The 14,891-nt window shown below is 41.7% G+C and overlaps 1 protein-coding gene across 1 annotated transcript in view; it reads right to left on the bottom strand.

The window, feature by feature from the left end:
- Positions 1–14,891, bottom strand: part of LOC147034764 (ecotropic viral integration site 5 protein homolog) — a 124,269-nt gene that overhangs the window by 37,085 nt on the left and 72,293 nt on the right. Inside the window, exons 12-14 of the mRNA XM_085855864.1 lie at positions 9,699–9,788; positions 3,935–4,032; positions 2,200–2,260 (exon numbers count right to left, since the gene is read on the bottom strand). Of these exons, the coding sequence (XP_085711990.1) occupies positions 2,200–2,260; positions 3,935–4,032; positions 9,699–9,788 (249 nt within the window). The remainder of the gene's footprint in view (positions 1–2,199; positions 2,261–3,934; positions 4,033–9,698; positions 9,789–14,891) is intronic.

The following is a 14,891-nucleotide window of genomic DNA, read 5'->3' on the forward strand; positions in this document are numbered from 1 at the left end:
GAGTGAGATTGAAAGAGTGGGAGTTCCCACATTGTTGGGAAGAGTGAGATTGAATAGACCGAGGAAGGAGGTCCCACAAGCAGGAGTGTGGAACAAAGGCGTGGAAGTGAGCAATGAGCCTGGAATTTGGGAGTTTCACAAGGAGGGGTTTGTTGGAAGGACATGTGCAACCTGAAAGGACTGGGGGGAGATGGAGAGATGAAAGAACAGAGGGAGCAAGACCTGATGAGAGGCAGGATAAAAACAAAGCTTAAATAAACCAGGCTGTTACAAACAAATACAGTGTTCGACCACACATGCAGGTTAAACCAAACTATTACCACACTGCGTTAAACAGGACTTAACCTTGAACCCTAGAGGCTGTTTTACCAGCCGCTATTCAAACCTCCATTGCTTTCAGTCAACGAGCGAATATCCTGCATCGATTTTTCAAATCCCCAGAGTAAACTTTCCCGATATGTTTTGCTCAAAATGAACCACAACCAACGTCTTATTGCCATAACATGACCTGATATTATTTAACCTTCCTTCAATATCCCCTTTGCCCACTCCTAAGAAACAATGTATGTCTCCGATCCTTCCTGCGGAATGAAGAATCCACATATTTAATAACTGCAGAGGCAACAAAAACCATCTCCCTGGCCAATCATTCATACCTTTCTCCGTCCCACCCTCACCACCACCTTTACTCGCTAGACCCTCACCACTACCTCCACTCACAAAACCCTCCCTCCTGCCTGCACTCGCTACACCCATGTCACTACCTGCACTTATTAAACCTTCACATGTGCATGCACTGATCAACAAACCCTCAGTCTGCATTGCCAATCTTCTCTACAGAATCCCTCCACAAATGCAACCAAGGTTTTTTCTACAACTATTTCAAACTCTGTTACCTCCTTCAAAGTAGCTATCGATTACTTAATCCCATTGATAACAATCCTCAATTGTGCCATTTCTAGACACTTCCCACAACAAAGATTACCCTGTCCCCACTCGCTCTGATAGCTCCGACATTAAACATTTTTCACACCATTTATAAATGGATAAAATCTGCAAATACCAAACTGACTCGCTCTCCATTGACTAATTCCCGAATATCTTTTCATTACATTTCTTTACCTACACTGCCCAGTGCCCCACCCACTAATCCAGCCCCAAATTTTGTTCAAAAACCATACCGATCGACCTGCCACTAAAACGAGTAGGGCTTAAAACAGACACTTGTAAGTAATACTAAAAATAAACAACACCTTTATCACTTCTGCCGGAAAGAGCACGGAATCCACCAACGAACATCTCCAAAATCTTGCGACAAGTCAATCAAGTGAATCGAGAAGTCTGAGTTGGTGGGTTGGCTTCCCTGCTTTCCACTATGTTCTAGCTGTTCTATTCTGAACTGTTCTACATTTGAGCTGTTCCATAAATCTTGACTTTCTAAAAAAAAAAAAAAATAGTAAAACTGAAATTGATCCTTTCTTACTCGAGTGGGTGTTTTTTTTTTTCTTCTTCTTTTTCATTAAAAAAATTAATAAATTACTCCATACTCTCTGGGCTCATTTTAAATTACATTTGTTGCATCTGGTTTTGTCATGCTGCCTAAGTTTGAAGCCAAACTGTCCGACAGTGGTGTTGATGTAAACGTGTGTGCATCCATAAGTCCACTGCACAACATCCTCTCTGGGTGGTTGTCTGTGGATATGTATATTATGTATGTACTGTACAGACATATACTTTTATTCTCAAGAAACCATCTTCTATTGCATATGGATACGAATGTCTTTTCCAATTACGTCATCTTATAATGCATAAAATACCCTTTAAGATGATTTATTTTCTTCATTTTGATTTTGGATTAAACTCGGTGTTAAATTCAAATATTTAATCAAATCAATACTAGTTCAAAATTCAAAATGTCTTCACAACAACATAAAACGTGCCGCAAATCTGGTGCCCCCCAACATTCATAAACCAGTACATCAAGACAAGCAGCAAGATTACCTGGAAGGTCTGGTGTACGGCCATTATCACGGCTACGCTACGCGAATCAGTCCACAAGAGACTGAGTAAAGGGAAAATTAGATAACGGCAAAAGAGAGTAACACCCAAAATAAACAGCTTTAGCATCCCTGATGATTCCAAGCAAGTAACTAAAAAAATTATCAATGTTCAAGATTTCCATTCATTAAAAATACAAACCTTCATCCCACCCAACTCGTGTTTCTCCTTTGCTTTCAGAGACATGTATTCCTTCTGCAGGCTGGACACGGAAATGAAGTAAAAGTAAAATTAAATTGATTTTCTGATCATGCTTTAAATATACGAGAATTTAATACATTGTGTTGAAACACTCATCAGTCATCAGTGTGCTCCAGCAGCTGAAAACATATCACATAATCTTAAAATTCATCGAATCTACATTGCAGTGTTTCTAATGTTCCTTTATGTGAAACTGTACCAACATGTAAAAGCATGTGAGGTTCTCAGACTAAAACTAGAAGGGCACCCAGTCGAGCTCATACCTGCATCACGTTATGCCCGATCTATGAGAACATATTGGGACCATTACATTTTTGAAATATCACTCCATATATCATTTTTGGTCCTATCTCTCAATGGTGAAGAATCACTTTTTAAAATTAAAGAATTATTGTATCCAGATCCGGATCAAAATCTTCACCAAAATTGAATCAATTCTTCCTTGTCACACACCCAACTTGTCCACCAAGTTTCATGCGAATCCATCCGCAACTTTTTGAGATATCGTGCTATATATCGGTTTCGCCGATCTCTCAAAGGTGAAGAATCACTTAAAAAACTAGAGGGGGAGCACTTGGGAGAATGCAAAACCTCCGCCGCCAATACTGCTGGGTCACTCAAGTGAACCTTATATCCTATTCATTAAATATGATGTCAACAGTGCTGAGAGTTATAGTTCTTTTCTCCATTTTTTTTTGGGGGGGGGGGAGTTTGGAAATCACTTAAAACATGTAAAAACGCAAAAAAAAAAAATCTAAATTTTGTTGAAAAAAAAGTTGCAAAAATTTTTTTTCTCTAACAATTTTTTTTGGGGGGGGGGTGGAAATCACTTAAAACATGAAGAAATGCAAAAAAATTCCCCTTTTTGGGGGGGGGTAACAATTTTTTGAGGGGGGGTAAGAAATCACTTAAAACATGTAATAATGCAAAGAAAAAAATTTTTCTCAATTTTTTTTGGGGGGTTGGAAATCACATAAAATATGTAGAAATGCAAAAAAAATTCTCTATTTTTGGGGGGGGCGTAACAATTTTTGGGGGGGGTTGGAAATCACTTAAAACATGTAGAAATGCAAAAAAAAAATTTCTCTAACAATTTTTTTGGGGGGGGTAACTTTTTGGGGGGGGGTTGGAAATCACTTAAAACATGTAGAAATGCAAAAAAAAATCTTTTTGGGAGTGGGTAAAAAAAAATTGGGGGGGGGGGGTTGGAAATCACTTAAAACATGTAGAAATGCAAAAAAAAAAAATTCTCTAACAATTTTTTTTAGGGGGGGGGACCAAATCCAAAATTTAATGGCATGATCCTTAGACCATACCTAACCCCCCCCCCCCACACCAAGTTTCGTCGAAATCCGTCGAGGAGTTTTTCCGTAATACTGTTCACAAACAAACAAACAAATAAACAGAAAGGGGTGAAAACAGTAACCTCCATCCATCTTCGAAGATGGCGGAGGTTAATTATTGGATCCGGATCCGGATCTGTCCACAATTTTTGAAATATCTTGCACACAAACAAATACAAACAGACAGAAAGTGGTGAAAACATAACCTCCTTCGCCTTCGGTGGCAGAGGTAAAAAATAAAAAGTTTTCTGTCCGAAGTTAAATATCTATATCTTACACTCCTTTTATATTATTCCAAAACCTCTCTTCCCTCTTACTCTAACCACTCTGACCGTTTCATCCTGCGTGCTGGAACAGTCACATGATCAGATAAGGTGAGAAGCCGACCAGGATCGTCAGCAAACTGCTCTGGTACAGATTTCTGCAAAAACTGCAAATGTCAAGACACACAATGGAATCAGATTTTTTTTATGACAGAAACTCTACTTCAGTTAATCTCAAAGAGATCTGAAGATTATCATCTACTTTTACTGAATCTTAAAACAACACTTCTTTCAGAGAGACAAAAACAGACAAATTTGTTCTTACAGATACGGTCGAAAATTTCACCTCGCCAATACCTCGTTTCCATGAGCCACTCAAACAGGGTTAAAAACAGTCCTGTCCCAACTAGAGTTCTATCACAGCCTACATATTATGATCGTCTTTTCGAGCTGAGCAAAAAGCTTGCTTTTTTCAATGCAGTGTAAGTTTCAGATGGATGCAAGTGGTTGTTTCTCAGTAAGCCTTGAGGGCTGAACGAGCCTTTCAGGGGTCACTAGTCGAGCGGATAGTAAGAGGTGGGCTACTCAGCCCAAGAGAAATGCCTACATCTACAGTATGAGTGATTTCAGACCTCAGATGTGTTTCGTCACCGAGGCATTAAACCTCACATCTCTCTTCTCTTCTGCCTCGATAAATGCATCATGATTTGAAAAAGTACAGAAAGAAAAATTCGGATTCTTGAAAAGTAAGGAAAATAAGCCAAACAATGTCATCTTTCCTTTTGGTTTGACTCAAAATGTACATGCCCACTGATCACCTGATTGGCCAGCCCTTATCCTATCATGCATTTGCTAAATTTTGCAAGACATCAGGATAAAATGCGGGCGAGCTTGCTTTGACAATGAAGCTGTCAGTTTGACTGTCAAAGCAGTTTGACTCAAACAAACTCAAAGTTAGCTCTGGTGGACCTCTGGTAGCTTGTACATGTTGCTGCGTTTTAGCCTGGGAGTAACTGCTGAAATGTATCTGTCCGGGTTATTCCTGACATCTTTGTTCTTTATTGCTTTCACACTTGTTTCTCATTTTTTTTTTATTCCGTAATTCTCTTTATTCATTCTAATTCTTGCTTTTTCTTCTCTTTCATCCCTTTTACTCTCTATTCCTCTCTTTCATTATCTATCTCTCCAAGAAGAAGTGAATTCTTGCAGAAATGTTCCTGCAAGGCACACTTTGCTGCACCTGGATGGGTTTGAGGGTAGTGGAGCAGTAGCTGAAACCCGAATCCTATACAGGTTCCTCCTGATGACTCCATCTTTGCTCTTTACTTCTTCGGGTTCCTTCTTGGTCTTCAATTTTACTACAAGGAAATGCAGTATTAGGGGCAGCGTGGTTTTCATACTGGGTTTAGTGGCGCATGGAAACAAGGTATAAAAGCATTGGGACAATATGAAAGTATACAGTATTTGAAACGAAACGATTTGAAACGATTCACTTGAAACGATTGGTTTGATGGCTAATAGGGTATTAGTACACTTTTGACCAAAAAAAAGCTCAAACCTTATCAACAAAACTTTGTAACAAGTCTCAGTAGCCGCAAGTTATAATGTCACAGGTTTTTTGTATACAAAGTCAAAGCTCGTGCAAGAGCTAGAACACAGAATGGATCAGAATGCAACAGAACAAAGGGAACAGCAGAAAGAGAGGGGGGGGGAGAACTGTCCAGCCGTAGTGTTGTTTCAGTCAAAGAAGAGGGAGCTGGAAGGGTCGGGGTTGTAGGGAAAATTGAGGGGTCAGAGAGGATGCACGGGGTGGACAAGATGGATACAGAAAAACTCTCAGGAAGGAAAAATGGAAATTTGGAAAGAGGTGGGCTTATGGTTGCGAGGTTTGAAGGGAGTAGAAAATATAATGGTTTGGGATGGGGGGGGGTGGGGTAGGATGATCTGAGATGGTGGTGAACATTTGTCTTGAAGACTAGGATGGAAAAAATAAGATTGAAGACCGAGAGAGAAGAAAGAGGCTTGCTTCAGTTTTATTTTTTTTGCATAAAGTCAAGGCTCATGGAAGAGCGAGTACACTGAATGGATCAGGATGTAACAGGCCAAAAGGAACAGTTAAGAATAGTAGAGAGAGGGAGGGGGTGGACACCAACAGTGGAGTTGAAGCACAAGAGAGAGACAGACTTGGACAAACAATAGGCGTGGGGAAGAAGGGAGGGGCAGGAAAAGGAAGAAGGGAGGGGCATGGGGTGAACAATAGGGATACAGAAGGGAACTCTCAGGAGGGAAAACTGGAAATATGGAAGGAGGAGGGATTGGAATGGGGTGGGAATGGGGGGAGGGTTAACGAGGATAAAAAAAAATCATGGTTTTGGATTGGGGATGATTTTCAATGATGGTGAATAGCTGTCTTGAAGACCTGGAGTGAAGAATGAGATCAAAGAGGATGTGGAAGCTGGTTCCACAGGCAGAAAAAGAGAGGAACAAATGAGTGGAGGTGAGCAGCGATCCTGGATTTTGGTAGTTTCACCAGAAGGTGGTTGATAATAGACCGTGTGAGCCCTAAAGAAACCTGGGTAGGGACAAAGCACAGAAAGAGCAGAGGGTGAAAAATCAGAAAGGAGGTGGGAGAAGACAGAGATCACCAACCTGTCTGTGATGGCGAAGTGATAAGCCTTAGACTCAGATTCATCACGGGAGATTCCAATAATCCTAAAGGCCTTCGTTTCCACGGCATTAAGCTGAGTAAGTAGTGAGGCAAGGGAGCCAGCCAGAGGGGAGAGCAGGACTCCATCAAGCTGTGGATGAAGGCATTGCAAGTGGATAGGAGTCCATGTGTGCCAAGGAAGGACTTTGTACAACAGATACGCCCAGTCGGCAGCTGGCTTTGGAGGCCAACTTTGAAATGTGGTTTGCCCAAGAAAGATTATGGCTGATATTGAGACCAGGGAGTTTAAATGACTGAACCTCCTCAAGAGGATTGTTAAGGAAGTAGATAGGAGTTTGCCAGACAGTCCTTTCGGAAAGAAATGGTGAGAGTGTGAGAATTGCCAGGATTGAAAGACATATTCCAAGTGTTTGAGCAGCTTGTGATTTTGTCAAGGTCAGAAGAGAGGGAAAAGGCTGCAGTCTGCCTGTCTAAAGAATCAGGGATGTCATGGCAGAGGATGGAGTCATCAGCAAATCAATAAAGAGGATTTTCCAAAGTCACAGAGCTCATTGGTGAAGATGGGGAATAGGACTGGGCCCAGAACACTGCCTTGGGGCACTCCAGCCTTGACAGGGAGAGGAGATTAAAGGATTCTGTTGAGTGCCACATGTTGGTGATGTGTGGAATTGGCCTTGGATGCCACAGGCTGAGAGTTTGGAGAGTAAGGCAGGATGCTAGACTGCATCAAAAGCAGGAAATATGTCCAGAGAGATGGCCCTGATCTCATGTCTGACATTGAGGGCCTCCATACATTGTTGGATGAGTGGAAGCAGCATGTCCAAGGTGGAATGACCTGGTCTAAAGCCAAATTGGTGATCTGAGATGAGGCTGCTTTGGTCATTGTTTCGAGCGTAAGAGTCGCAACAATCCTTACAGGTGGACGCACTGTGTTTTAAAGTGCCGCTTAATACACTTAGCACCAGCACATGCAGCATTTCAGCTCAAACTGAGCTTGCTGATCTTGTTCGATAAGCAGCACTTATTGTCTGGTATGAGGCAGCTATGGCCTATCATTACATGCTGGAGAGCGGACTTTGCGTGACCTGATGCAACCAAGTGAGCATTCGTGCACATCCACTCGTGGTATTGTGCAAAATAATTATTCTATTTGAACTTTTGTTGAAGTGCGGCCATGTTGCTTTCACGTACAGTTATGTTGAGCTGTGTGTCTTTTGTTACAATGCACTCCCTTGTGCATGCAAATGAGTAAACCTGAAAGAACCCATATCACTCAATTTAAACCCTCCCTTTTTCTCCAGCCAATGAATCCTTTTCTTAATTTTATTCATTTCGTGCAAAAAACTGATTGAAATACAAAATAATAAAAACTTATGCTCAGTTTTAAACACCCTATTAGTAACCAAAATCTGCCTGCAAAGGATTCTTCTCCAATAGCTGTTGTTCACTTCTCTCTATAATTGCGTCCTCCTTTTCCTCCACTTCCATTTTTATTATTCTCTCTTCTCTTCCCCTTTTCTCTCATTTATCCTTCCTTGTTTTTGTTTGTTTGTTTCTCTGTCTGTCTGTTTGTTTGTTTATTTATTTATTTACTTATTTATTTATTGTCTCCTTTCCCCTTCTTTTTCACTTCTTGTTTGTTTCCCAATTATTCTCCATTTTTTTTCCTAGTCCCTTTGACTTTAACCCCTGATCCTTGACCCTCCCTTTTATGAGGTGTCGAAATGACACATCTGACACATGTATCTGTGACTCACTTTCACCCAATGTCAACCTTCACCCCGACGAAGGGTTTACACCCAAAACGTCCGTTAACACCATAACACCACCCCCCCCCCCAAAAAAAAAAGTTGATTCAATGCACTGTTCTACAAGTCTGCTGATGCAGAACATTAGCCTCCTATATTCAGGCAGGGAATCTATCAGGCAGGCACAGGGAATCTATCAGGCAGGTACAGGGAATCTATCAGGCAGGTACAGGGAATCTATCAGGCAGGTACAGGGAATCTATCAGGCAGGCACAGGGAATCAATCAGGCAGGCACAGGGAATCCATCAGGCAAGCGCAGGGAATCCATCAGGCAGGCGCAGGGAATCTATCAGGCAGGCGCAGGGAATCTATCAGGCAGGCGCAGGGAATCTATCAGGCAGGCGCAGGGAATCTATCAGGCAGGCGCAGGGAATCTATCAGGCAGGCGCAGGGAATCTATCAGGCAGGCGCAGGGAATCTATCAGGCAGGCGCAGGGAATCTATCAGGCAGGCACAGGGAATCTATCAGGCAGGCACAGGGAATCTATCAGGCAGGCACAGGGAATCTATCAGGCAGGCACAGGGAATCTATCAGGCAGGCACAGGGAATCTATCAGGCAGGCACAGGGAATCTATCAGGCAGTCACAGGGAATCTATCAGGCAGGCACAGGGAATCTATCAGGCAGGCACAGGGAATCTATCAGGCAGGCACAGGGAATCTATCAGGCAGGCACAGGGAATCTATCAGGCAGGCACAGGGAATCTATCAGGCAGGAACAGGGAATCTATCAGGCAGGCACAGAGAATTTGTCAGGCAGGCACAGGGAATCTGTCAGGCAGGCACAGGGAATCTATCAGGCAGGTACAGGGAATCTGTTAGGCAGGCACAGGGAATCTGTCAGGCAGGTACAGGGAATCTATCAGGCAGGCACAGGGAATCTATCAGGCAGGCACAGGGAATTTGTCAGGCAGGCACAGGGAATCTATCATGCAGGCACAGGGAATCTATCATGCAGGCACAGGGAATCTATCAGGCAGGCACAGGGAATTTGTCAGGCAGGCACAGGGAATCTGTCAGGCAGGCGCAGGGAATCTATCAGGCAAACACAGGGAATTTGTCAGGCAGGCACAGGGAATCTATCAGGCAGGCGCAGGGAATCTATCAGGCAGGCACAGGGAATCTATCAGGCAGGCACAGGGAATCTATCAGGCAGGCACAGAGAATTTGTTAGGCAGGTGCAGGGAATCTGTCAGGAAGACACAATTAGGCACAGTCAAGGTGAAAATCATTTGAAACCAATGTAAAGCTTCAAATAATTTATCTTGCAAGAAAGTAACTTTGGGGTCATCTGAAGAAAATGTTTTTTTTTCACATATTTTATGTGCGAAATAGAATTTAGTACGTCACAAAATACCTGCAGCATTCCCTCCATATCAAGTTGCAAAAGGTCTGGCTGATTGGCCAGAAGCAGTGCAACACTAACTCGGAATATGACCTCAAGGCCCTGTGTGAAAGAAAAATAACGCAGATCATAAATACGATGCAGATCATCCATTTACAGTGCCTTGAGAAAGTATTCACACCCCTCAACGTTCGTCACTTTTTTTTGTGTTGCAGCCTGAATTTAAAATGGATTACATAATAAAAAAAAGAAATTGTCACCGATCTACGCAAGATACCCCATAATGACAAAGTGAAAACATGTTTTTAGAAACTTTTCCATATTGATTAAAAATGAAAAGCTGAAATGTCTTGCATCAATAAGTATTCAACCCAATAGAGTCAATACTTCATAGAAGCACCTTTGCAGCACTTATAGCTTTCAGTCTTCTTTGTAATGTCTGTATCAGCTTTGCACATCTGCATTTGGGAATTTTCTCCCATTCTTCCTTGCAGATTTGCTCAAGTTCTGTCAACTTGGATGGGGAACGTCGGTGAGCAGCAATCTTCAAGTCTTTCCACAGATTATTAATGGGATTCAAGTCTGGGCTTTGGCTGGGCCACTCAAGGACTTTGATGTTCTTGTTCTGAAGCTATTGCAGTGTTGCTTTGGCTGTATGCTTGGGGTCATTGTCCTGTTCAAATGTAAATCTTTGCCACAGTATAAGGTCTTTTTGCACTCTGAAGCAGGTTCTCCTCAAGGATTTACCTGTATTTGGCTCCATTCAATGTTCCCTCTATCCTCACAAGCCTCCCAGCCCCTGCCACTGAAAAGCGTCCCCACAGTATGATGATGCCACCACCATGCTTCACGGTAGGGATGGTGTTAGATGGGTGATGAGCGATGCTCGGTTTCCTCCGGACGTTGTGCTTCGTATTCAGGTCAAAGAGTTCAATTTTCGTCTCATCAGACCATAGAATCTTTTTCCTCATGCTCTCAGAGTCTTTCACGTGCCTTTTTGCAAACTCCAGGTGTGCTGTCACGTGGCATTTTCTCAGGAGTGCTTCCATCTGGCCAGAAAGCCTACATTTGTGAAGTGCTGCAGAGATTGTTGTCCTTCCAGCAGGTTCTCCCATCTCAGCAAAGGAACTCTGTAGTTCTGTCAGTGTGGTCAGTGGGTTCTTCCTCACCTCCCTGACCAAGTTCCTTCTTTCTCAGTTGCTCAGTTTGGTCGAACGGCCAGCACAAAGAAGAGTCTGGGTAGTTCCATATTTTCCCATTTTCTAATGATGGAGCTCACTGTGCTCTTGAGAACTTTCAACACTCCAGAAATTGTTTTATACCCTTCCCCAGATCTATGCTTCCTCACAATTCTAGCTCGGAATTCTACGGACAGTTCCTTGGACCTCATGGTGGAGTTTCAGCTCTGACATGCACTGTCAACTGTGGGACCTTGTATAGAAAGGTGTGTTGCTTTCTAAATCATGTCCAATCAATTGAATTGGCCACAGGTGGACTCCAATCAAGTTGTGGAAACATCTCAAGAATGATCAAAAGAAATTAGATGCACCTGAGCTCACTTTGGAGTGTCATAGCAAAGGGATTGAATACTTATTGACGCAAGACATTTCACCTTTTAATCCTTCATTAATTTGTAAAAAATTCTCAAAACATGTTTTTACTTTGTCATTATGGGGTATCTTGTGAAGATCGGTGACAATTTTTTTTTATTTAATCCATTTTAAATTCAGGCTGTAACACAACAAAATGTGAAAAAAATACTTTCTGAAGGCACTGTTGGTACATGTGAACAATTCTTTCTCATTTTGTGTAAGAGTCAATATTTTCACAAGATTTCTTTCATGAAAATATTTGATCATCAATTCATGAAACATGTACCTAAGGGAAAATAAAATGAACAGATCACAGGTAAACACTTCCAAATCTTGAGAGCAAACAACCTCATGTAGGAAGTCCAACTTTGTGGGGTTATTTGGGCACCTACTGCAGTATTTTGGAAAAGGAATCACTCATTCATGGTATCTATTATTTATCATAATACATATCAGAGTTTATTGGATCACAAAAATCACAATCCTGCTTTGACACCAAACATTTTTAGAAAACGCTATCCTCCGAGCATGTGTGATGAGGATGTCGGTGACAGTGAGGTGATTTAAAAGTCACATTTGGGTGTGAAAAAGGCACAAATACATAAAATGAAAAAAGGTTTAGTAAACAAGTTACAATTTTCATAGGGGTAGGCAGGTCTTATGATGATAACAGTGTTCTCATGTTTCACTCATTCATAACAACTAGCTGGAATTTATTATTCACAAAGATTTAATATGTTTTATATATTATTTGTAATTTATTATTCACAAAGATTTAATGTTTTATATATTATTTGTAATTTATTATTCACAAAGATTTAATATGTTTTGAATATTATTTGTAATTTATTATTCCGAATTATACTGTTGTTGTGTTGGATGTGTTGTTGTGGAAATGGCTCCTCGGGATTAATAATGCATAAAATAGGGAAGTTATTTCCTTAAAGTGAATGTCTAACATAAGCGTAAAGTAATTAATTGCGATATTAGATATGCATCGCTTTAATGACAGTCAACCTTCCCTATTGTGTGTCTAAAATGGTCATCACTTTTGACATTTAATTTGATGCTTTTCCCTCCACAATCGGTCATTCATGTTCCTTTTTACGTTTTCCTGGGCCTTGGGGCGCAAGTCCAGGTGGCAAAGTAAAATGAGCATCGCAACCACAGCGGCTTGCCTCCAAGCTTTGGGGTGAAGGGTTGCGTGCCGTACGTGCCAAACCGCGTGCCGTACGTGCAGGGTCACTCTGCCCAGCAGGATGGTAGGCATCCAATGGTGAGTGAACGGGGAGGGGCACAGAAAATTACGGTGCAAGGTGGGTGCTACAGGAAATAAAAGACCACACAGCAGGGGGGGGGTACGAGTAGTTGCTAAACCAAACTTTGGAGAAGGCTGCGTTTGGAGTCTGCAGAGCTGCTGGCCAAGCCATGACCCCACCCAGCCAGCCATGCCTCTCCTCTGTCTCACGAGCCTTGTGCTGCGTGTCGCCTGCTGACCAGCAGCAAGGACGCTTCTTTAGCTCTCTACATCAGTTCCTGCTCTGGCCCACTGAGCACAGCCAGGGTATTTCAATCTTGTACACCTCGAACCGTTTTCTATCTCTCGTGGTGTGTGATGGGCCCAGATAAGGACATAAATAATTAAGGATCTGCTGTTTGTTTGGTTCATGGGTGTGTATTGGTTAGAGGTTAAGGGGTCTATTCAATACTATACTGGTTACTGTGGTTATTCTATACTACACTGGTTATTCAATACTATACTATTGCGTCTTGTATATTCCTCTCCCCATGCCATTTCTTTCAAATATACTTGGTCTTGGAGGGTGAATTCTGTCTGTGGTAACTGCGTCATTTGGTGGTTTATAAAGCCCCGTTAAGGGATTAATTGGCCACGATCCACACCACTTATCACAAGATCGTGTCACGTGACTTAGGTTGCTCGGCCTAAGATTAGATCCAGTCGCGTGATGCCCATCGGCATGACGCTGGGCTGCTTTGAAACCTCTAATCTGTATGGTGACGTTGTCTTCAGACGCAGATCTGGAAGGGAGGCTCTCGAAGCGGTCGACTGTTGCGGTCGCTTTGATGTAACCCGCCAGATTCAAATCGGGCAACTGGAGCGATCGGCGGCTATTCTGCCCATAAATGAAAGAAAAGTGTGTCCAATTTCACGATTTTGAGACAATGCATTTTGTTTATTCAATGCCCACCTCGTGCAGAGTTATTGTGTTATCGAGTCCACCTATCGAGGGAACTATGTTTCTCTGAGATCTCTGACTATTGTGGAGAGATAGAGGAGATACTGTAGATGTGATTTCATGTAAAAGCTGAAATTCGACAAAATGGATATACTGTGTTCTCCCATTTTTGAGCAGTATTTTGTAGGTATGTATTTATCTACAGTACTGTACTGTATGTACAGGATGTCCATAAAGTCCTTGTGCAACTTTGAACTTTTATAACTTTTGATGTACACACAGTGGAAAGAAACTATAAATGGTGCATGAAAGAATAATTCATAAAGATTTTACACAATACAGTTCAAATTTTTAGACCTTAACTTAATTGCCATCTTTCGTAATACATTGGTCAATCCAATTGTCCATCTTGTTGAAAACATTCAATCATTTTGGTTTATTAATGGAAACATCCTTGGTAAAGTCAGTCAGAAGACTGATCGATATAAAGTTGACATGAGAATAGCAACAGAAATCATGTTAAAACAAATAAAAAAGCACCAAGATCACAAGCTAAATTAAAACACAATTCAAACAAATATTATACATATCGCTGATATATAACACCAATATAACAGAATTAAGCATTTCGATCCAAAAAGGAATTGTCCAATTTTTATACCTTTGAGTCTTACACAAAGGTAGGTCGAGATGTTGAGCATTTCTGAGTTGCATGTTATATCGAGACACAGATTGGCGGGTGGTAGGAAGAATGCCATGGTGATGATCAGACTTTAGAAGACCAAGTCAAAAACGCAAGAGAAGCTCATTCCTGCATTCAATCAACAATTGAATATCAAAAAGACTAAGTTGTTGCGCGTAGGACTGAATAGATGGGTACGCAATAAAATGGAGTGTACACTTCTGGAGTCGTTCAATCTCACCACTCTAAGCCCTTGTGATGCCAGAACCTCATACGGGCACCACCAAACTCCAGCAAAGGGTGGATGAACACTTTGTATATTTCAACACGATTAGGGGCACTAACACCAAAAATCTTCAAAGTACAAATAATGTAGAGTTGCCATGCAGCACGAGAAACCATCTGCTGGACATGACGATTCCACTTCAGATCTGATTTGATGATAACACCAAGGAGAGTGAACAATTTAACTCTTTACAGAGGGATGTTATCAAGATTCTCCAGTTGTTGCTGAGTAGTTGCATGAATTTCATTTGTAATCATAGGATTTGTAGCCTTAAGTTCATCCAAAGAATGTGGTTTTGAGGAGTGAACAGTAGTTTCACATAGACAAATAAAATGTATTCCAATAGGGGCAGGTCAGGTGAATGAGTTGTACAAGCAATTGGTGTAGAGTCTTGGGTGGTATGTGTTCCATTTCTTAATGACGGATTTCACCGGACTCAAAGGGATA

The sequence above is a fragment of the Eptatretus burgeri genome, chromosome 1, assembly GCF_056783735.1.
Source record: "Eptatretus burgeri isolate ZD-2024b chromosome 1, Ebu_testis_v1, whole genome shotgun sequence".
Lineage (NCBI taxonomy): Eukaryota > Metazoa > Chordata > Myxini > Myxiniformes > Myxinidae > Eptatretus > Eptatretus burgeri.